The sequence below is a fragment of the Xenopus tropicalis genome, chromosome 5, assembly GCF_000004195.4.
Source record: "Xenopus tropicalis strain Nigerian chromosome 5, UCB_Xtro_10.0, whole genome shotgun sequence".
Taxonomy (NCBI): Eukaryota; Metazoa; Chordata; class Amphibia; order Anura; family Pipidae; genus Xenopus; species Xenopus tropicalis.
Genome location: NC_030681.2, coordinates 77,662,851 through 77,685,382, shown reverse-complemented (window position 1 = coordinate 77,685,382; position 22,532 = coordinate 77,662,851). Strand labels below are relative to the sequence as shown.

The 22,532-nt window shown below is 39.6% G+C and overlaps 1 protein-coding gene across 2 annotated transcripts in view; it reads left to right on the top strand.

Moving 5' to 3' along the window:
- Positions 1-22,532, top strand: part of fig4 (FIG4 phosphoinositide 5-phosphatase) — a 120,375-nt gene that overhangs the window by 48,677 nt on the left and 49,166 nt on the right. For both annotated transcript variants that reach the window (XM_031901894.1, XM_031901893.1), the window contains exons 12-14: positions 20,844-20,977; positions 21,800-21,916; positions 22,443-22,488. In XM_031901894.1, coding sequence (XP_031757754.1) covers positions 20,844-20,977; positions 21,800-21,916; positions 22,443-22,488 — 297 coding nt within the window. The remainder of the gene's footprint in view (positions 1-20,843; positions 20,978-21,799; positions 21,917-22,442; positions 22,489-22,532) is intronic.

The following is a 22,532-nucleotide window of genomic DNA, read 5'->3' as shown; positions in this document are numbered from 1 at the left end:
TGTGGAGAAAATCCCGTACGCAAGCAGACATTATCCACTATAAATTCCTATTGGCCTGCCTCAATTCTGCCCTGTCGAAGGCTAAACAGGAATACTACAACACCCTCATAAACAGTAATAAATCCAACCCTAAACGCCTATTTTCCATATTCAATACCCTTCTGCGTCCCTCGCAGACTCCATCACCTGACTTTATGCACTCTCCCCAGGACTTTGCTGATTTCTTCCTGAACAAAGTGGAGTCCATCCGCAATCAAATTCCCCCCTCTAATAATACTAACCAGCTCCTCCTTCCTCAGCCCCCCTCTGCATGTCTTAGCTCATTTGGTCCCGTAACTGGCTCTGAAGTCTCCCGGCTTCTTTTGTCGGTTCCGCTCACCACTTGCTCTCTAGACCCCATGCCTTCTTCTCTGCTCAAACACTGTGCTGCTGAGCTTACTCCGGCTCTTACTCACATCTTCAACTCTTCTCTGTCTTCTGGAAGTTTCCCCTCTTCATTCAAACAGGCCTGTGTCAAGCCCATCCTTAAAAAGGCCACGCTGGACCCGTCCTGACTCTCTAACTACCGTCCTGTCTCACTTTTACCGCTCGCCTCCAAAATCTTTGAGCGCATTGTCTTCTCCCGTATAACTAACTTTCTAAATGCACATAATTTACTTGACCCGCTGCAATCTGGCTTTCGGCCTGCGCACTCTACTGAGACAGCGCTGTGAGTTACGAATGATCTTCAGGTTGCCAAAGCCAATGGTCACTTTTCCATACTAATCCTCCTAGATCTATCGGCTGCGTTTGATACGGTTGACCACTCCCTCCTGATGCAAATTCTGCATTCGATTGGTCTCCGTAGTCAGGCTGCATCCTGGATCTCTTCCTACCTCTCTAACCGTTCATTCACTGTCTCCTATGCTAATAAAATCTCATCTCCAGTTCCTCTTAATGTGGGGGTACCCCAAGGCTCTGTACTTACATAGTAACATAGTAAGTTGGGTTGAAAAAAGACATACGTCCATCAAGTTCAACCATAATGCCTATATATAACCTGCCTAACTACTAGTTGATCCAGAGGAAGGCAAAAAACCCCATCTGAAGCCTCTCTAATTTGCCGCAGAGGGGAAAAAATTCCTTCCTGACTCCAAGATGGCAATCGGACCAGTCCCTGGATCAACTAGTACTAAGAGCTATCTCCCATAACCCTGTATTCCCTCACTTGCTAAGAATCCATCCAGCCCCTTCTTAAAGTTATATAATGTATCAGCCAGCACGACTGATTCGGGGAGGGAATTCCAGAACTTCACAGCTCTCACTGTAAAAAATCCTTTCCGAATGTTTAAATGGAACCTCCCTTCTTCTAAACGAAGTGGGTGCCCTCGTGTCCGTTGGAAGGACCTACTGGTAAATAAAACATTAGAAAGGTTATTATATGATCCCTTTATATATTTATACATAGTTATCATGTCACCTCTTAAGCGCCTCTTCTCCAGTGTAAACAGACCCAACTTGGCCAGTCTCTCTTCATAACTGAGACTTTCCATACCCTTTACCAGCTTAGTTGCCCTTCTCTGGACCCTCTCTAACTCAATAATGTCCCGTTTGAGCACTGGAGACCAAAACTGAACAGCATATTCTAGATGGGGCCTTACCAGCGCTCTGTAAAGGGGAAGAATAACCCCCTCCTCCCGTGAATCTATACCCCTTTTAATACAGCTCAAAACCTTGTTTGCCCTTGCAGCTGCTGCCTGGCATTGCTTGCTACAGCCAAGTTTATTATCTACAAGGACTCCAAGGTCCTTCTCCATTATGGATTTGCCTAGTGCAGTCCCATTAAGGGTATACGGGGCTTGCATATTTTTACATCCCAGGTGCATGACCTTACATTTATCCACATTAAATCTCATCTGCCACTTAGCTGCCCAGATTGCCAGTTGGTCAAGATCCTTCTGCAGGGATGTCACATCCTGGATAGAATTGACTGGTCTGCAGAGTTTTGTCTCATCTGCAAACACTGATACATTACTCATAATACCCTCCCCTAAGTCATTTATGAACAAATTAAACAAAAGTGGACCCAGTACAGAACCCTGAGGGACCCCACTGAGGACCTTATTCCAAGTAGAGAGTGTACCATTAACAACCACCCTCTGTATCCGATCCTGTAGCCAGTTTTCTATCCATGTGCAAACGACTTCACTAAGACCAATATACCTTAGCTTAGAAAGCAGTCGTTTGTGGGGAACGGTATCAAATGCTTTGGCAAAATCCAAATAGATTATATCTACTGCATCCCCATTGTCCAGCTTCTTACTTACCACATCATAAAAAGCAATTAAATTGGTCTGACATGACCTGTCCTTCATAAAGCCATGCTGATTACTGCTCATAATGGCATTCTCCACTACATAATTTTGAATGTGATCCCTTAACAAGCCTTCACATAACTTGCCCATCACGGATGTCAAACTTACAGGCCTATAATTGCCAGGCTGAGATCTTACTCCCTTTTTAAATATGGGAATGACATTCGCCTTCTTCCAATCCCTAGGTACCGTACCTGATGAAAGCGAGTCTGAGAATATCAGAAACAAGGGCCACTGCAATTCTGCCCCTAGCTCTCTCAGTACCCGAGGGTGTATTCCATCTGGCCCAGGTGCCTTGTTTACATTTATCGTGTGTAACCCTTTAAGCACCATATCCTGTGCCAACCACTGTGTAATTGGAGCTGAGGCAACAGTGCAGCTATTGGGTGGGACTTGGCTCACTGGCTCCTCTACTGTATACACAGAAGAAAAGAACTGGTTAAGCACATTTGCCTTTTCTATAGCCGCTGTAACCATATTGTTATTATAACTCAATGGGGCCACACCCTCAACCTGCATCTTTTTACTATTGATATACTTAAAAAACTTTTTGGGGTTAGTCTTGGCCTCGGCCGCGATGCGCTCCTCATTTTCTATCTTTGCCTTCCGGATTGCTGTTTTACAACACTTGGTATAGTGTTTATAATCATTAAATGCAGCTACTGTCCCCTCTGACTTATATTTCCTAAAAGCTTTCCTTTTTCTCCCTATTAACTTCTTTACCTCAGAGTTAAGCCACATAGGGTGATTCTTAACACTTCTACTTTTTCTTATTAATGGAATGAATTGAGAACAGTAATGATTTAATATCTTTTTGAATGACAACCATTTCTGCTCTGTTTTTATCAGAAAACATAATGCCCCAATCTATGCCCTGAAGCACTGTTCTTAAGGAGCTAAAATTTGCCTTCCTAAAATTCAGTGTCTTTGTTGCCCCTGTGTAAATTTGTTTCCTGCACCAAACATCAAATGAAATAACATTATGGTCACTATTACCCAGGGGTTCAACCACTTGCACATTTGCTATACGTTCTGGGTCATTAGAGATCACTAGATCTAGTATAGCATGGTTCCTGGTTGGCTCCTCAACAACTTGTGACATAAAGTTGTTATGCAGCAAGTTTATAAACTTGTTCCCATTTACTGTCCTGGCAGTACTATTGGGCCGTTGTTGTTCTCCCTTTACACGCTGTCTTTGGGAGATCTTATCAGTTCATTTGGCTTTAAATATCATCTGTATGCTGATGATACCCAAATTTACTTTTCGACCCCTTCATTAAAGTGATACTGACACTAAAAAACGACTCCTCAATATATGAATGTACATAAAAAGTTGCCTATTGGTCATGTTGATTGATTTTCACTGAGAGATTTGCTTTTGTAAATAATTGTTGCTTGAAGTTCCTAAACCTGACTGTTTTGCCAACCTGACTGTCCCTTCTCAGCCTGTCAGTTATAGCTGCTAATGCTAACGGCCTCCTGCTGGACAAATATGGCAGCCCCCTTATAGGGGAACATGGGGGATCAGACAGGTAATATAAAAGCATTGGGCAAATACTTTTATGGCAAAAATGAAGGTCATGCAAAGACAATGTTATGATAGATGTAAAAAAAGGTTTAATTTCTAGTGTCAGTATCTCTTTAACAGTTGAAACTGAGACTCATATCTCTAACTGCCTACTGGCTATCTCTAATTGGATGAACCAATGCCACCTCAAATTGAACCTAACAAAAACTGAAGTAATGATCTTTCCGCCTAAGCCTGGTCCTACTCCCCCCTTTTCTATCTCTGTTGAAGGCACCCTCATCAACCCTGTCAATTCCATGCGTTGCTTGGGGGTGATCTTTGACTCCTGTCTCTCCTTCTCTGACCATACTAACACCACTGTCAAAACCTGTCACTTTTTCTTACGCAATATTGCCAAAATCCGTCCCTTTCTTTCTACTGTAACAGCTAGGCTGCTCATGCACGCGCTCATCCTATCCCGACTTGACTACTGTAACCTGCTGCTAACCGGCCTCCCTAACTCCCATCTTTCCCCCCTACAGTCTATATTAAACACTGCTGCCAGAATTCTCCTCCTCTCATCCATGAGAGTTCAGGCCCTTCCCCTGCTAAAGTCCTTATCGTGGCTTCCTATTAAACAAAGAATAGTGTACAAACTCCTTCTCTTAACCTTCAAAGCCCTCCATTCCTCTGCCCCTCACTACATCCCTTCCCTTGTGTCTCCGTACGTTCCTGGCCGACTCCATCGTTCTTCGCAGAGCAACCGTTTGGTTGCGCCCCCCACTACTACTGCTGTTTCCTGCCTTAAACCTTTCTGCCTTGCTGCCCCTTACATTTGGAATGCCCTCCCCGATTTCCTCCGGAGAGAATCCTCCCTCAGTCTTTTTAAAACTAAACTTAAAGACTACCTTTTGGAGCACTCACCCAGCACCTGATCGGGGAACTGGCACTTATATTGTAGTGTCACCCACTGTGACCTACAGCACTTACATTTGCCTATTTGTGTCTGTTAGTTACCCCTCCCATATAGATTGTAAGCTCTACGGGGCAGGGACCTCCTTCATCTTGTTTCTGACTCTTATTGCAACTGTATCTTGTATTTATTTGTATTTATTGTTGTACTTAATATTTATCCATTATCTTTAACCCCCTGTTTGTATTAATGTATTCTACTGTACAGCGCTGGGTACATAAGTAGCGCTTTATAAATAAAGATATACATACATACATACATACAGAAGAAACAGGATTATAGAGAGAGGAACACTGTACAAACGATGCCCCCCTCATTAGGGATGTTTATTGCTTCGATTGGAACAAATAATTATATTTGAGTGGCAAACTACATATCCCTATGGGTTAAATGAAGCCATAGAATTGGCACCTTTTTTAAAGTGTAGATAAAGGGTTAAGTGCACATGAGCAAGATGTCCCACCTCTAATGATAGGTTTAAGGAAAAGGAAAGGATAAGGAAAAAGGGAGGAGGATATATAGGTTGTGGTAAAAGAGAGACTGTAAAGTAAATTAATTGGAGAAAGCCTGAGGAAGCTCATATTTGAGCGAAACACGTAGCAGTAATCTGACTAATTTTCCACATCATTGTGTGTGAAGGAGAAATCACTGATGCGTTCCACTGCGGAACGCATGGGATATTAACAGGAGGCGCCATTTTGGGTGAAGGAGAGAGGAGGAGAGGTGTCGCAGGTGCAAGCAAGTAACATCGGTACTGGTGGAAAAAAATGAGCGGAGTGAGATGGTTATCAGTGCGAGAGAAAGTGTGGAGGTTTAAGACAAATGCTATTAAGAACATGCTTGAGCTGGGTGTGATTTTTCTATTTTTTCATCTTATTACAAACTCTACGCTACACGGATATAATGACTGGGGGACGCCCCATATCAGTCGCTAGTGTATGCTGGAAGTAGTTTGAATTGGTGGTGGTAGGAACGATCACCTAAATAACATCTATTATCTGTGCAAATATATTGGCCGCTAGAGACTGTGGTAATTTTGCGCGATATATTGCAGCACAAATAAGTAAAATTGAACTTTATTAGTGACATCGATATGCACAAACCTCACCTGAATTATAAAAGAAGTTAATTCTGCAAGTTGAGAACTGGTTCTCTCATTAACCCCACCAAGTTTAATACTGTGGAAACCGGCATAAATCATATAACACCTCTCTCCTTCAGGAGCAAAAAACAATACAAGTTATTTTTGGTTATTATTTTTATGTTTATATTTTGTTGGGACTTTTCTTGACTTTTAATTTTTTACCTCCTGCTGTACAGTACACTTATGGTATTAATGTGATTAAATGTGATTGTGAATGATGGTAGGCTGGCCAGCCAATTTTTTGGAAATTGATTTTAATGCGATGGTATATCAATACTAAATAAATTTTGTTTAATCTCAATTGCCCCTTTCTATAGAAAGTGGTCGAGGTGGGAGGGGTGTCCCAACCTTTTAGTATTGGTATTGTGCAACACTCTTTTGAAGGATTCATTTCTGGAATAAATACTACAAAAAATACATTTGTTGGTTCAAGAATTAAATTTTAAATTGTAGTGTGAATTATTGGCAATGTAAAACAGTATAATTTAGAAATAAATAGTACACCATAAAAATCATGACACAATCCCTTTAAGAAATAAAAAAAAATAGATTTTTTGTGTTTAAAACAATAGGCAAAATGTATGTTAGGCACAAACCTTATTCACTGACCTCTTGTTGAACACGGGTTATACTGCATCTTTAATGATTAACAACCTTCCTATGCAAACCCCTGACGCATTCTCACATGCACCTTCACCTAAAAATATGTACTGAATGTTTCCCATATTTCCAGGTCGCACTAACTTTGGAAGAAACTGTGTTGCCATTGAAATATCAAACACATTTTCCCATCCTTTATTTAGTGTCACTTTGTATTATAGCATGTGAAGCTCAGAAGTGCTCCATTTGATACCTGCCAGTTTGAGCTCTTTTGTTGCATATTTCTATAGGTGATCATCTCCATACACTACTAAGATTAAGACACTTTAGGGCCGATTCACTAAAGTGCATTAAAACGTGCGCTACTTATAGCATGCGGTAAAATTTTTAGTGCGTCTAATTTTTTGCAACGCACGATTCACTAAAAGCATACGTGCGTTAATTTACGTGTGATACTGCATGCGTTATTTTAGTCGCGAAGACTATTTTTGTGCGGTAATGGATGGTACATGGGCTAATCAACACCCCGCGTATAAATAGTCGCCACGTATAAATAGTGCATATAAATAGTCGCTGCATATAAATGGTAGCATATAAATAGTGCATATAAATAGTTACCGCGTATAAATGGTAGCATATAAATAGTCGCTGCGTATAAATGGTAGCATATAAATAGTAGCCGCATATAAATAGTCATGCAAATAAACGCACGCCATGTTAGCCCTACTTGCCAATACTTGCGGAAAATTACTGTACTGAAAATGACCATTTCCCTGCAAACTGGAGGCTGCATCACTCTAGGGCCAACACATATTGTGTTGCCAAAAGCTCATTAACTGTACTTTTCTATAATTACCGAAGTAGGTTTTAATTTTCGCATAGACTAATGCGATATTTAGCGCATCTAAGTGTTTGTGAATCATGCGTTAGTGTTATTTTGGCGCGCAAATTAACGCATGCGATGTGCGACTTAACGCATACGGTAATACTGTAGGGAATCGTGCGCTAATTTTCATGTCTATTATAACGCAAGAAAGCGTGCAATAAAAATTAACGCAGTTTAGTGAATAAGTCCTTTTGGGTTTAATATTATGTAAAGTTTTCTACAGGTTTAGTAACCAGACAGTAAAAACCTATCTTTGAATGGTTGCTATGGGTTACTACACCTGACCACTTATAAGGTTATTATACTTGAGGCCATTTACACAAACTGCACCCAGAATGAAAGTATTTTGAATATAAATTCCTGCTTTTTATCTAGTTGTTTAGAAAGAAATCAGCATGTTTTGTAAGACTGGAGCACACTGTGTTGTTTCTCTGCTGCGTCTATGTACTGTATAAGTAGTGAATTGATTACTACAGTCATTACAGTGTTCTTCTCCCCCACAGAGTTTGCAATTTAAATTTTGGTGACTTAATTTTGCTGAGGAAGGGCTCCCAGGGAGATCAAACTGTATTCATACTTTAGTCTCTTCACCAAGGTGACTGCATGGCACATGTTGAGCAGTATTAGTCATCAGGCAGATAGCATTAGTCAATGATTTCATTTAATGCTGAGATGAAATGTAAAGCTTCGGTTAAGTTATCAGGTTTCATATATTATAGCTGGGCAGAAATGAATAATCTAGTATTATGTATTCTCAGTGTTCCTTGTTTTTCACTACAGAATAGATTATTACCCTAACAAAACACTTATCAGTGTCGTACTGGGACACCAAGAGCCCACCAGCCCTAAAACCTTTTATTGAGAAAAACCCTGGTAGCCCCATGTTTGTTAATTTACATGCAGTTTATTAATATAGCCTAGAAGGCACTGTTCTTTACCCACTAGATGCCAGTTCACTGAAGTCCATGGGGAACTTTAATTCATAGAGATATGACAACATCCAGAGTGACTGCTTCCAAAGGCTGTGCTCTTCTGCATGTTTTGTTTGTTGTTTTATTGCTAGTACATGCTGTGTGAGCACGAATAGCAGACTGCAGACGGTAGCACTGACAGAGAGACAGTGTGGAGGTAGAACATCTCTCTCCCTGTGCTGTTGACAGCTCAGACTATATTGTTGTTTGAAGAATCTATTAGCTCATTTACACAGTGCAAATTCCTCCTGAGAATTTCCCTCTGTCAGTTCTACATATTTAAAGGAGAAGGAAAGGCTAATAAAGAATTAATCTCAAGCTGCGGTCATACCTTCAGTTCTCCCAATAGTGCTCTTAAATCTCCCCATATTTCCCCCATTCAGATGATCAGAAGCCTCATAGGAAAAACAAACGCTAAGCTCTATAAAGAAAGTTCCCATAATGCCTTGCTCCTCCACCGAGACCAAGACCCGTGTACATGCTCAGTTAGTAACAATATGAGGAAGCTTCCTGCTGGTTGGCTCAGATCCACATTCCTTAGGATGGGGAGTGAGTTCTTAGCATTCTTGAAGGAAGGGGGAGCAGGATAGAGGAGAGAGCTGCGTGTCTCTGGCACAGGAAAACAAAGAAAGCAAATCTTTTGACAGAGGACTCAGTTCAGCGTTTCTGTGAGTGCTTATGGCTGTATTTACACATAGACCTTTCTGATAAAGCTTACTTAGTTTTTACCTTGCCTTCTCCTTTAACAGCCTTCCTGGATACTCTTATTTATCTGTGGCGATAAATTTTGCCTCAGACATTTTCCTGACCCAATAACAAACTTCTATTCTAACTCGTCCCTATCTTCCTCACTGCTGGAAATAAATGAAATATAAGCAGAATGCCACTCTTGTGTTATTATTCCTGTATTCTAATTAAAAAAGAACGCAAAAATAAATCTATTCAGGCTTACCATAAAACACAAATAATCGAAAAATACATTCTCATACACATATCCATTTAACTTAAGTATCTCTCAGTCACATCAGTCAAGCAGTGCTGGGCCCAGTGTAACAGCTATACAGTAACATCAGAAGTTTGTTGTCCACCAGGGTTTTGTGTTGGGTCCACTTTTATTTAATTTGTTCATATTATAAGTAATGTATCTGCATTTGCAGAACTCCACAGGTATGGAAAGTCTCAGTTATGTAGAAAGACTGGCCAAGTTGGGATTGTTGACACTGGCTTCAGAAGGGATTTGTTTGCCTTCCTTTAGATTAACTAGCAGTTAGGCAGATTATATATATAGACATATAAGGTTGAACGTGATGGGCATGTGTCTTTTTCAGCCTAACTTATTTTGTTATATATTGCAGCTCTATGACAGGTGCTATTTGCACGCTTTAAACAAATAGGTTAAAATTTGAACTGGTTTTTTTTCTAGGCACACATGCAAAGGTATTTTCATTACCGTTTACCAGCCCTGATCCATGTGAAAAACTTTATGGAGACAACAGTTCCAAAGTGCTTACCTCTGTGGAGATTGTTACACTGCGCTTAAAGGAGAAGGAAAGTCAAAATCTATTAAGCACACTATTAAATAGTACTACTATTGCTGTGTAAAAACGCTATATTCCTGGCTTGCCTAATGAAAGATTTAGAGAGATACACATACTAGAACCTACGTATTTGTTTCAGTGAACGGCGCCGCCATCTTGTCCAGCGTGTCTGTATGGGCTGAAAAGCACAAGCCAGCCCCCCTCCTCCCCGCTCCTGCCACAAACCCCCCCAAGCTCCCCGCTCCTGCCACAAACCCTCCACCGCTCGCCACACCTGCCCCCCCGCTCCCCCCACCTGCTTGTCACAGAGTTCTCCGACGCTGTGTCGCCATGGCAACCGGACGCTCCTGCTGTGTGCACATGCGCTGCCTGCAGTAAGAAGTCGCTAAGTCTTGAAGGAGCAATGCATTATGGGAATCTTCTCTACACTGCTCAGCATTTTTTTTTTCCTGTTTGGCTTCTGATCTTCTGAACGGGTGAAGTATGGGGAGACTTAAGGGCACTATTGAGACAACTGAAGGCATGCCTGCAGCTTGAGATTAACTCTTTATTAGCCTTTCCTTCTCCTTTAATCGACAATCTTAAAAGAAGTCTCTTGATTACTGAGTAGGTGCTAGCAGGGTCAGATAGTTTGGGGAGGCGGAGAACAGAGGCAGGATTATGAGGCAGTAAACTGGGTGACAAAAAAATCTACTGTGGGGAAAAGGAAAAGGGAGGCTTCTCCAGGCTTTGTGCATCCCAACAGATTTGCCAGATTGTGTGAGGAAGATAGGAGCGTGAACTCTTGACTGGTGGTTCTAGAAGGGGCTGATCTCTCTAACAGCTGGGAGCCCAGTTTCTCTAGTAGTGGAATGGAAAAGAGCAGAGCTAGGCCCAACCAGATTGTGGCTAGAGGTGATTCAATTATTAGGAAAGTGGACAGGCTAATCTGATGTCCTGATCGCTACAGCTGAACAGTTTTCTGTGTTGACAAATTATTGGATGGGGCTGGGCATGACTCAACTGTCTTGGTACATATTGTGCCATGTGCAAGTTTAGGCAGACAGCGGGAGCTTAGGGAGCTAAATGCATAGCTAAAGTCTTGGTGTAGGAAGGAAGGGTTTTGAGTGAGGGTAGGCATACAGTTTACCAGTTAAAAAGATTCCTCTGTTACTAAGAAAACAGCCTAATAGTACAGTGAGGAACATAAGTATTTGAACACCCTGCCATTTTGCAAGTTCTCCCACTTAGAAATCATGGAGGGGTCTGAAATTCACATTGTAGGTGCATTCCCACTGTGAGAGACCACATTTAAAAAAAAATTCGGGAAATCTCATTGTATGATTTTTAAAGAATGTATTTGTACATACAATGTGAATTTCAGACCCCTCCATGATTTCTAAGTGGGAGAACATGCAAAATCGCAGGGTGTTCAAATACTTATGTTCCTCACTGTAACCTTAGATCTAACTCTCTGTTACCTAATGTAAATATCAGAGGGAAAGTAGTAGCCTCTGCTGCATGCTGGCTAAAGAACGGAGCTTATCATGTAAATTAGGAGAGTTGATACATTGCAGATATGTCTATTGCATGTACTGAAAATTATGATATAATTGATAGCACTGATACCTGGTGGGATAAAAAACATGCGACTGGGCTGTGAATTTAAATGGTTACACCCTTTTTAGCAGAGACAGAGGAATTAAAAGGGGTGGAGGGGTATGTCTTTATGTAAAGCCAGATTTAAAGCTATGTGCTACAGAAATTACCTGAGACAGCAACGGGGAGGGTGTGAAATCCCTTTGGATAGAGATTTTAGCAGGGCTAAAGGTTACAAAGAAAATGATCATTGGTGTATGCTACAAACAATCTGGTATAGGTGAGGAGAATCAGGCCAAGGTATTATTACAAATGGAGGAGGCTCCACATCTAGGTCAAGGTGTTATTAGGGGGGGGGTTTAATTATCCAGACATTGACTGGAGTAATAGGGTGGCCAAGTCAGAATAATCTAGTAGGTTTGTTAACATTTTGAGATAATGTTGCAGAGACCGCTCTATGAGGGAGTAACTAAAACACTAAATTTTAGACGTGCAGACTTTTCCAGTATAAGAACATCTCTGCAATGTGTCAACTGGTAAAGTCTTTTCACAGGGTTAAACACAGAAGAAAAATTAAATATTTGTAAAATGTTGCTCTACAAGTATACAGGTCAGTATATTCCCCTTGTAAGCAAGGATTGACAACACAAAGCAAAACCTTTATGATTGGATAAAAGTCTTAGGGGCACATTTACTAAACCATGAACGCTCCGAGCGTTTGATCAGCGTATTTTCAGCGACTTTTTCGTATTTTCCGCAACTTTTTCGTAATTTGCGACAAATCGTATTGTCACGCCGAGTACGAAAGTTTCGGATTCATTCAAGCTTTGGTATCGTGACTTTCCTTGGGCCAGGTTGGAGCTGCAGAGTGCCATTGAGCCCTATGGGAGACTTTCCTTGGGCCAGGTTGGAGCTGCAGAGTGCCATTGAGTCCTATGGGAGGCTTCTAAAATCATGCACAGAAGGATCAAAGTTGGAAAGGTTTTCCTGCATTTTACGATTGTTCGGATACGAAAATTGTGTGACTTTCGGGTTGCCAATATGATATTATCGTGACTAACACAATTTTTTGTAAGCATATGCGTTCCTAAGGAATTATCGTATCCAATCCGGATTTATCCCATTTGGGATTCAAACTCGCGTTTTCATGAATGTGCCCCTTAGTGTCGAGTTAGGTCGGTAAGAAAAATCCTGCCTTTAAAGGACAAGGAAAGTGCAATAAAGAGTTAATCTCCATGAAGAGCATAATGCTACATTCCATAATAGATATACCCATAATTCAACCCTCCCGCACCAAGAAGGTTGACATGCGCATTAGCTAAAACTATGAGGCAGCACATGCGCATTGAAAAACTCACTTAGGAAGAGCTGCAAAGGAGCTCTCACTCACACTGATCACTCTAAGCCCTCCCACCACTACATGCACCAATAGCAACTCAAGAAGATGGTTGTTTTGGTGACGCACAAACAAAAGTGTCTTTATAAGCACCGATTGTCTCGTTGACATTATAAGTACTCAGAGATGATCGGTTTGTGTTGTCTGCTTTATCAGCACTGAGCATCCTAAGCTGTAACCGGGCACAAGAGTGCTTGCGTCTAGGGGAAGGCTTTAATTTAAACTATCATGTTAGATTGTCAAGGTTGGGGCTGTTTTCTCTGGGAAAAAAGGCACTTGTGAGGGAACATGATTACTCTGATCAAATACATTAGAGGGGATGATACTAGACAGTTCTGGATGTTTTTTTCCCATAAAAAGCACCAGAGGCCACCCCTTTAGATTAGAGGAACAGAACTTTTATTTGAAGCAGAGTAAGTGTTTTTTTATGGTGAGGGCAGTAAGGTTGTGTATATATAGGTCAGTATAGATTTATATGTGTGCTGGATTCATTTGGTAGGGTTGAACTTGATGAACTTTGGTCTTTCTTTTACCCAACTTAACTATGTAAATATCTAAGTAGTCGACTGTCCTCAGCCTACATCCTCCAAACCCCACAATCCCCTGATGTCAATAAGGAAGGGAACATCACAAGGTTATGTAGCTCCTGCATGCTGTCTGTAAGCTGTGGAGAAGTTTTAGTCCCTCCTCCCCTGCCAGGATTTCAACTGATGCAGATAGTTTCTGTATATAAATATGGTATTTATTCATACTTTTTGAAGGAACAGATTACAGTGATATAGGGGGGTATATTAGGGGTTTCAGTGTTGTTTGGGGCTCTTTAACAAATTTTGATTTTAAAGTCAGAATTCCCCTTTAAGAAGAACAAGGGAGCATTATGTTTATTTCATCTATACTGAATGAAAAGTTCTTCATAAGACATCTACCAGACATTGGCTGGTTGACATAGGGAAAAAAAAATATAGTGATAATTAATATCTGTTCAGCTTAGAGCTGTAAAATATCAAGTGATCAATATACCAAATTCATGTAAACAAGAAGCGATATTCTCAGCATTGCTGTTAAATAAAAGGATTGTGTCTTTATTTATAGATACAGCCTTCAAAGGTCAACAATGAATGCAAAGCTAAAAGACTCACCAGGCTCTGCCATGTGACTTGTTAAGTGTTCCATTTTTTTTAAGTGAGCAATTGTAATGTAGATGAAAATATGCTCTTTTACAAAGACATAGTCACATTAGGATTCTCTATACCAGTTAAGCAAATGCTCGTCACTGAAACGTGATCTTCAACAAACAAACATCCAATATCCAATTAGTGAATTGCAGCTTTCTGAATCATCCTCTATGTACAGAAATCCAAAATCTGATATAAAAGTAGTAAAACTACAAGGAAGCGCACATTAAATAAAAACTATATTGTGTAGTACAGTGCTGTTCAACTTTTGTGGTAGAGAGGCCCGGAATTTTTTTGGCCTACATAGTGGAGGGCCGATAATGGAAGCCAGTTTTGACCACCACCCTTTTTTAAACTGCGCCCACTTCAAACCACAACCATGTTATGACAAGAGCTTTTAAGACAATACTCACATGAATTGTGGTAGCGCAGCAAAAACCCATATGGTTGGTGCTCACTGCAGGGATATCACCCTTCATTCAAATAAGAAGTTTATTATGTCACATAAAGACATACCCTTAAATCCATATGCCTCCCCTGTGGATAGCACAGCAACCCCAGCATATAATTACACACCTTAGGGATCATATAATGACTATTTTACAAACTCACAGAACAAACCCCTGCCGGGTTCACCTCCCACAGGCAGCATAGGACAGGCAGAGTATGGCACACAAATGCAGCATAGGGTAGGCTGATTTTGGGACACAAAGGCAGCATAGGGCAGGCAGAGTATAGCACACACAGGCAGCGTAGGGCTGGAAGTACATACAGTGACTCAATGCTGGCATTGCTCCTACAGTCTGAGATGTGAACAATGTGGGCACTTCAGCCTGAGTTGTGAATAATGCAGGGGGTGAACAATGCATGTACTAAAAGGTGTGAACAATACAAGGGACTTACTACACTATATAGTTATTATTTAATGTCCACAAGGATTCTGGCATCTCTTCTGTGGTAAGTGAAATGTATGAGTTTTTGATATTTACAGAACCAAAGTATTAGACGCTTGATACTCAACAACTAATTATTATTTCTTAAAAACACTTCTGTTTTATTGCTATGTAAAAATGTCAGTAATGTTTACAAACATGCAAATATTATTTACTCATGAAGGACAAATTCACATTTAGCTACAAGTTGGTTGCATCTTATTCCTAAATGCTTTTCTTTTTTCCTTACAAATATTATGTAATAATACTGGGTGCAGTATTTAATCATGTTATTGTATAGTAGAGGTAAGTAGGCAGACTGTAGACTAAAAGGGGGCTCTGTTGTATGAAATCCGTGGAGACCTCCCAACTGAAGCTTGCCTAGTCAAAAATAAACTTTTTGTTTACATAAAAGAAATAAAGCTTTCAAAAAAAAGAAACCTTAAAGGAGAAGGAAAGGTAAAAAAATGATTTTAATTGCTTACCTTTTACCCCGGGCTGGTGCTCCTGTTTGGAGAAAATCACACCAACCCAGGGTAGCTCCAGCGAGTATTTCCTTTTCTTTCTTTCTTCTGAATCCCGGGGCCGGTGCATGCGCAGTAAAGTAAAAAAAAAAACTTTTCTGTTTAAGTTTGGCTTTTACTCTACTGCACATGCGCAAGCACGCAAAGACAGAAGAAGGAAGAGGAGACACTCGCTCACAGATACCCCAGGCTACTGCTTTTTTTTTCTCAAAGGAGCACCAGCTTAGGGTAAAAGGTAAGTGGTTAAAGTCACTGTGGGGTGCCTAGCATTTTGGCACCCCCCAGTAACTTAGCCTTTCCTTCTCCTTTAAACCTTTCTTACAGTCAAACATGGAAGAGATTTGTAGATGTTTTAGGGTTCCTTTGATGTCCTTAGAACTGGGGTGCTTTGAGTCTTTTATGGCATCACAATCAGGAAAAATCACCAAATGGCTAATATTTATGGTGGTGACCAATGCAGTACTTAAACTGGCAGCTCATATCTCAAAATGCTACCAGTGTAGTGGATAGAAACAGTACAATATATTTTTGTACAGATCTCTGGATCAAAAAATATCCTGTTATGGCTTTACTAAATGAATGGCACCCAAGAACAACTTGGGTTCAACTTTGGTGCCAAGTTATCATGAAATAAATGGTTAATATCAGGGCCCAGCATTTGGTAGCAAGAACTTAGGAGGCAGCAGGTGCTGGTAAACAGTAGACCAATGATCGCACAGGCCAAGCCACTTAGCACAGTGGCATCCTGGGATGTATTGCGTGGATGTTTGTTCCATGTAGCTGTATTGGTACAGGCTTTTTGGTGTGGGCACAATCAGCACCTCTGTGCTAGTGGAGGGACCTTGTCAGAACCTTACAGTACTACCCACCAAAGGGGTTCCTCCACGACCTCAATGTTAGTGTTTCTGTGACTTGTAGGAAAGTGGGAAGGTGTGAGAGTTGCAGACAAAAAAATATTGGTGGCAATATGAGCTAAGAGATCAAATTTCCCTGATAGACTCAAATGTAGAGGGATTGTGGAAGTGGAGCGATGGTAGTGACAATTTTATTGGTGTTGAGTGACTGTGAGTGATAGTAAAGATAGTCTTTTTTAATGCAAGGCCCCCACCAGCTGTCTCCAAGATCTTGGTTGTTAAAGGTTTATATATATTTTTTTTTTTTTTTTTGCTAAATACATAAAAGTGCAGACATGACTTGTAACAGTTGTAGTCCATGAAAATGGCAGCAGCTCCAGAGTCATGCATAATGTTTGAGTTTTCTCCAGAATATACATATACTAGCATATGCTATATACTATATATATACTAGCAGAATATTTAATTACAATAAAGACAAATGCCGGGTTTATAAAACCTGTACAAAAGAAAACATAATATAAGCTTTTTCTGATCACTGATATGCAAATTTTCATTTGCATGGCCTCCTCCTGTGGATCATTTGATGAAACAGAAGATGGAATCAGGTGTCCTTGGAATCATTGGGCCAAAAATTAACTCACCTACCATTTTTTGCTCTGCTTAGTGTTCACAATGGGAAGGGTAAGCTTCAGTGCACAGTTAGTGCACAATTATATATTCAAAGGCAACAGGCAGATCTGTGGATAAAAAGTAGTCATTAAGTTTGTTTTTCTTCGCTAGAAAGCTGCCACCAGAGACTTATTACATTCAGGGTTCGCAATAATGAATTTGATAGCATACTGGCTGGCAGGTTGTAGGACAGGAGGTGCAATACCCACCGCTTCTGCAGTGGAGTCTATGACCTGATTGTACAGCACAATGCTGTTAGAACTGGGACTTACCCAAGCAGTGTCTTAGTCCCAGTTCAGGTGTAGTTTAGGAAGAAAACCATTAGTTGTGACGTGGTCTATTTATTTGAATTCCACAAGAAACATGGCGCATTAACATACTTAGTTTGTGCTCATGTAGGTGCTGACATTTGTTTCATGTACTCATATTGGTACCAGCATTACTGTTTATTGCTATTGAAAACAGGTCATTTATATGTATTACGTATAAATTCAGAAATTTGGTATTGTGCCCTTCTGTGATTTTATTTATTTTATGGAGTTCATTATGGTTATGATCGAGTAACATTTAAAGTTTCAGAATATTGGGCCAAATCCAGTTTGATGATAAAAGCTTATCTTCTAATTCAGTTCCAGATTTTCTTAAGGGCTATGACCCACAGGGTGATTGCTGGTGGGTAAGCATTTTGGCAAGATTATTCACTCACAGTAGTCGGAATTTAACCGTGGGCGACTGATCTCCCCAAAATGCCTACCCACTGGCAACTCACTTTATTACCGGTGGGTAGGCATATACCGGTATATTGTATATGTATTGCTACATTTTTTAAGGAAACTTCGGTTGACTTGCCATGTATGCCTTCCCTCTGGCAAATAACTTCTTTGCCGATGGTTAAGCATTTCAGGAAGATTAGTCGCCAGCAGTAGCTGAGATATAACCACAAGTCTAAGGGGAAAAAATTGGAACTGAATTAGGAGAAAGTTTTTTTCTTCTCAAATTGTATCTTGCCCAAATGAAATACCATAAAATAACTTTTTCTCATGGAATAAAATCAGGACCATTATATTAAAGTGAATATTATATGTTAATGCTTTTATGGTATTTTCTTTTTCATGTTTTATAGGCCATTGTAGGGAAAATAAATTAATTGAAAATCTGCATTCCAAATCTACTTTATATTCTTCTAAAATATAAATACATAGAATTATCATGATTTTTCCCCTTGTTATATTTCTTTTTACAGTCTGAGGGCATTTAGGTTCCTTGGGATTTGAAATATAAATCTTAAGGAAATATCTGCATGTGAAACTATAAGAATCGCCATGGCAACTGGCTGTGCAGAACTGCTCCCTCGGGACTGCATTATCATTTCATTTGTTACCATTTGCATAACCAGCCATTAGAAAGTCTTAACATTATACTGCCATAGATTCTTGAATATTCTAACTTTATTTTAACTCTTAAAAGTAAATATTAACTTTTCACAGCATTTAAGAACTAGTATGTAGCATGGTTTAACATCTAACCTTTCTGTTCGAGAACATAAGTTGGGACAGGAAAAAGAAGTTATTTTCCACTATCGATGTAAATGTTACGAACGGCAGAGATATGTTTTGCTTTGTTTCTGGGGAACCAAGGAACAAAAGTATCAGGAAGGGAGGATAGGTTTGTTGAGCTGTAGGGGATTGGGGAAGCAATACTTGAATTTGTGGGGACTAGAAGAAATATTAATGGTTAGGTGCAGGAGACAGGGCAAGAAAGGCAAGTGGGTAGTGGCAATGGTCAAGATACAAAAGAAAATGTAAGAAGATTGGGTTAGGGGTCAACCATGTAGAAAGCAAAGCAGAGGATTTGAAAATGTGAGACTATGTGGGAGCCCTGACCTGATCTCATGTGATGCTGAGGGAAAGGACATTTTTTTTTTAAAACTGGCTTCCATGTTTAAAGAAATACTGACACCAGAAATTAAACCTTTTTTTACATCTGTCATAACATTGTCTTCGCATGACCTTAATTTTTGCCATAAAAGTATTTGCCCAATGCTTTTATATTACCTGTCTGATCCCCCATGTTGCTCTAAAAGGGGGCTGCCATATTTGTCCAGCAGGTGGCCGTTAGCATTGGAAGCTATAACTAACAAGCTGAGAAGGGACAGTCAGGTTGGCAAAACAGTCAGGTTTAGGAACTTCAAGCAACAATTATTTACAAAAGCAAATCTCTCAGCAAAAATCAATCAACATGACCTATAGGCAACTTTTTATGTACATTCATATTTTGAGGAGCCGTTTTTTAGTGTCAGTATCACTTTAAGAGCATGGTAGTAGACGGAATTTGTATAAAATGTCATGGTGGAAAGGTGCATTAGTCCTTACAGGAAATGTCAAAGAGACAGTGTATTGGAGTGGACCATGTAATCCCCTGCTCCATTCTTGCCCAGAATGATGTATGTATTGTTAGTGATGTTACAGGTTTGAGGACTTGTGCTTTTAGGGTGTGTGTGTGAGTGGCTGATTAGAGTTGGGAAGGTGCTTGGAAGTTTAGGTAAATCAAGTTATCTATTACAGAGGCCCAGTTTCCTTCTTTTTTTATTTCTGTTTACTTTTTAGTTGGGGTTAGTTATTATTTTTTTTTTTTTTTTTAACTAAGACCTTTTTAAGATAACCTCTTAATTTTGACTTTGTTGAATTACAACTAACTTTTATGTGTATGGGTTTCTAATAGGGTCATGTATGAGTCATTAACCAAGCAGACTCAGGGTTGGACTGACCTACCAGTGTACCAGAGGATCTTCTGGCCTAAGTCATTTCCCATTTTTCTGTTGCTATTTACGCTGTGAGCCCTTATAAAAACCTGTACCATTTGACACTATACATTTCTAGTTCTTAGTGATTTAGCTTTTTGGCTTTAGCTTGCAAAATACAGTTTTATGGGTTAACAATACAGTTTGGACCTGTATAGTTATTATATAATGTCTGGAGACAGTATATAATAACAGTAATGAAAAAAAGAGAACTAAAGCTGAACACAGAAGTATGATAGAAATGATGCACATACATTTTTGAGATTCTGTACCAGTCCAAAGCAACCATAGCCACAAACCTTTAGCAGTAAATATTTATGCCTCTATATTTGCTTTTAGAAGCTCCCTATTTTTTTCTGCTGATTCCCTGCACATCTTCTGTGCTGCAGTCAGTTATCTGACAATACTGTATGTAAACTGCCCAGAGCACAATGACAGATTGTGATGCTGATTCTTTAGACTAGTTCAGTAATCTCTAAAATGTGGCATTTTTACTTATATATAGGTTTACATGATACTTGAGTTCTTTTTTCTTTGCTTGTTTCATTTTTACACTCTTGTTTCATAGGGCAGAATGGTGTTTAGAACATCAGTGCATTCTGACAAAGATAAATGTATCAAAAATCTGTCAGTTTGTTAAAAATTTCTTTACAGGACATTTTTAAACAAAGCAGGTACCAGTGTCAATGTGTCAGAATGTGATTGACTACCCTCAACTGTTGAATGCCATTCTGTTCTGTGGGGTGTTCTGTGGGGTGTTCTGTGGTTTTATCACCCATCCAAAATGCTTACTTGTTTTGTATGCAGAAAGGAAGGATTTGGGCATATATATATAGTTAAATTCTAAATTATTGGTAAATGTTTACTACACAATATAAATTATATTTATATAGAAATATGTGTATAATTTGTCCTACTTCTAATGCTTATGTGTTGCAGGAGCGTGAAAAAAGGAAGCATGAGAGGATACTGAGTGAAGAATTAGTTGCTGCTGTTACCTATTTAAATCAGTTTTTACCCCCTGAACATTGGATTGTCTATATACCCTGGGATATGGCTAAATATACAAAGAGGTAATTAATTCTCTGAATTAGAATAATACAAAAACCTTGTGCTTTAGAAAAACTGTTAAATTCAACCTTAATATCTATATATATCCTGCCTAACTGCTGTTGATCCAGAGGAAGCCTTCTAACTTGCCACAGAGGGTAAAAAAATCTTTCCTGACTCCTAGAATGGACCAGTCCCTGGATCAACTTGTACTAAGAACAATCTCCCATAACCCTGTATTCCCTCACTTGCTAAAAAGCCAGCCAACCCCTTCTTGAAGCTATCTAATGTATTAGCCTGTACGACAGATTCAGGGAGGCAATTCCACAACTTCACAGCTCTAACAGTAAAAAACCCTTTCCGAATATTTAAATGGAACTTCCTTTCTTCTAATCGGAATGGGTGGCCTCATGTGAGTTGGAAGGACCTACTGTTAATAAAGCATTAGAGATATTATTATGATCCCCTTATATATTTATACATAGTTATCATATCCCCTATTAAGTGCCTCTTCTCCAGTGTAAACAACCCAAACTTGACCAGTCTTATTTAGTTTTATTCAAAGTTACCTTTTTTCATCTTTGTTTTTGCTTATTCACCAATTACTTAATTCTTCCCAAACTGTTAGGATCTTGTATTTTCTTTCATGCCAACTTTGACACAATGAAGTGTTGTGTGTCTTATTCACGTTGCTGGTCAGGTGCTCATTTGTTTTCTTCCTGCAAAGGGAAAGGTGGCTTTGGCAAGTCTCATGTACCCAATCACTTTCCAGGTGATTGTCTACAACATAAGTATTAAGCAGTCAAAAACCTTTTGTAACGCTTTTGCTTTTGTCTGTTTTTCAGCAAACTGTGCAATGTACTGGATCGTTTAAATGTGATTGCTGAAAGTGTTGTGAAAAAAACAGGTTTCTTTGTTAACCGCCCAGATCCATATTGCAGTGTCCTACGGCCAGATGAAAAGTAGGTATTGTATAAAGTAAAAGAATGCACAAAATAATTTCTGTTTACTAACCTTTTAGAACGTGATTCTATTTAAACATGAAGTTGCAATCCCACAGCAGTAGTTAGAACATGTTTGTATTTTTCAGAAACATTCTTGGCTAATGTTAATCTCCACCATATTTTACAATAAATAGGTGACTTACTGTTTTAGATAGTTACATGTGCACTTATGCACAAATACTTATAAAAATGATTATAATAATGGCTTTTACTGCAGCCATTTTAGGCCCAAAGCTCCCACACATACCCTGAAACGTGAGCCAAAGCCATATTGATATGTGTCTTAACCAAAACTGATTTACAGTTTCCTATTTGCCCCTCGTGTCCTTTCTCAAAAGCTGATTTCATCCGAGAACAAGTGGGTAGGCACAAAACTGTACCTCATATGATGAGTGGTATAACATTTCACAAGGTTTACAAGGAACAGTCTCTTCAGGATTGTAAAATCAACAGTGAAGTAATTTGTTTGCATTCTCTCTCATAGATGGAATGAACTTGGAGGAGTAGTAGGACAATCTGGACGTTTACAGGTATGGCCATTGGCAGGCTCCTTATTACTTTTTCCTTCAAAGGC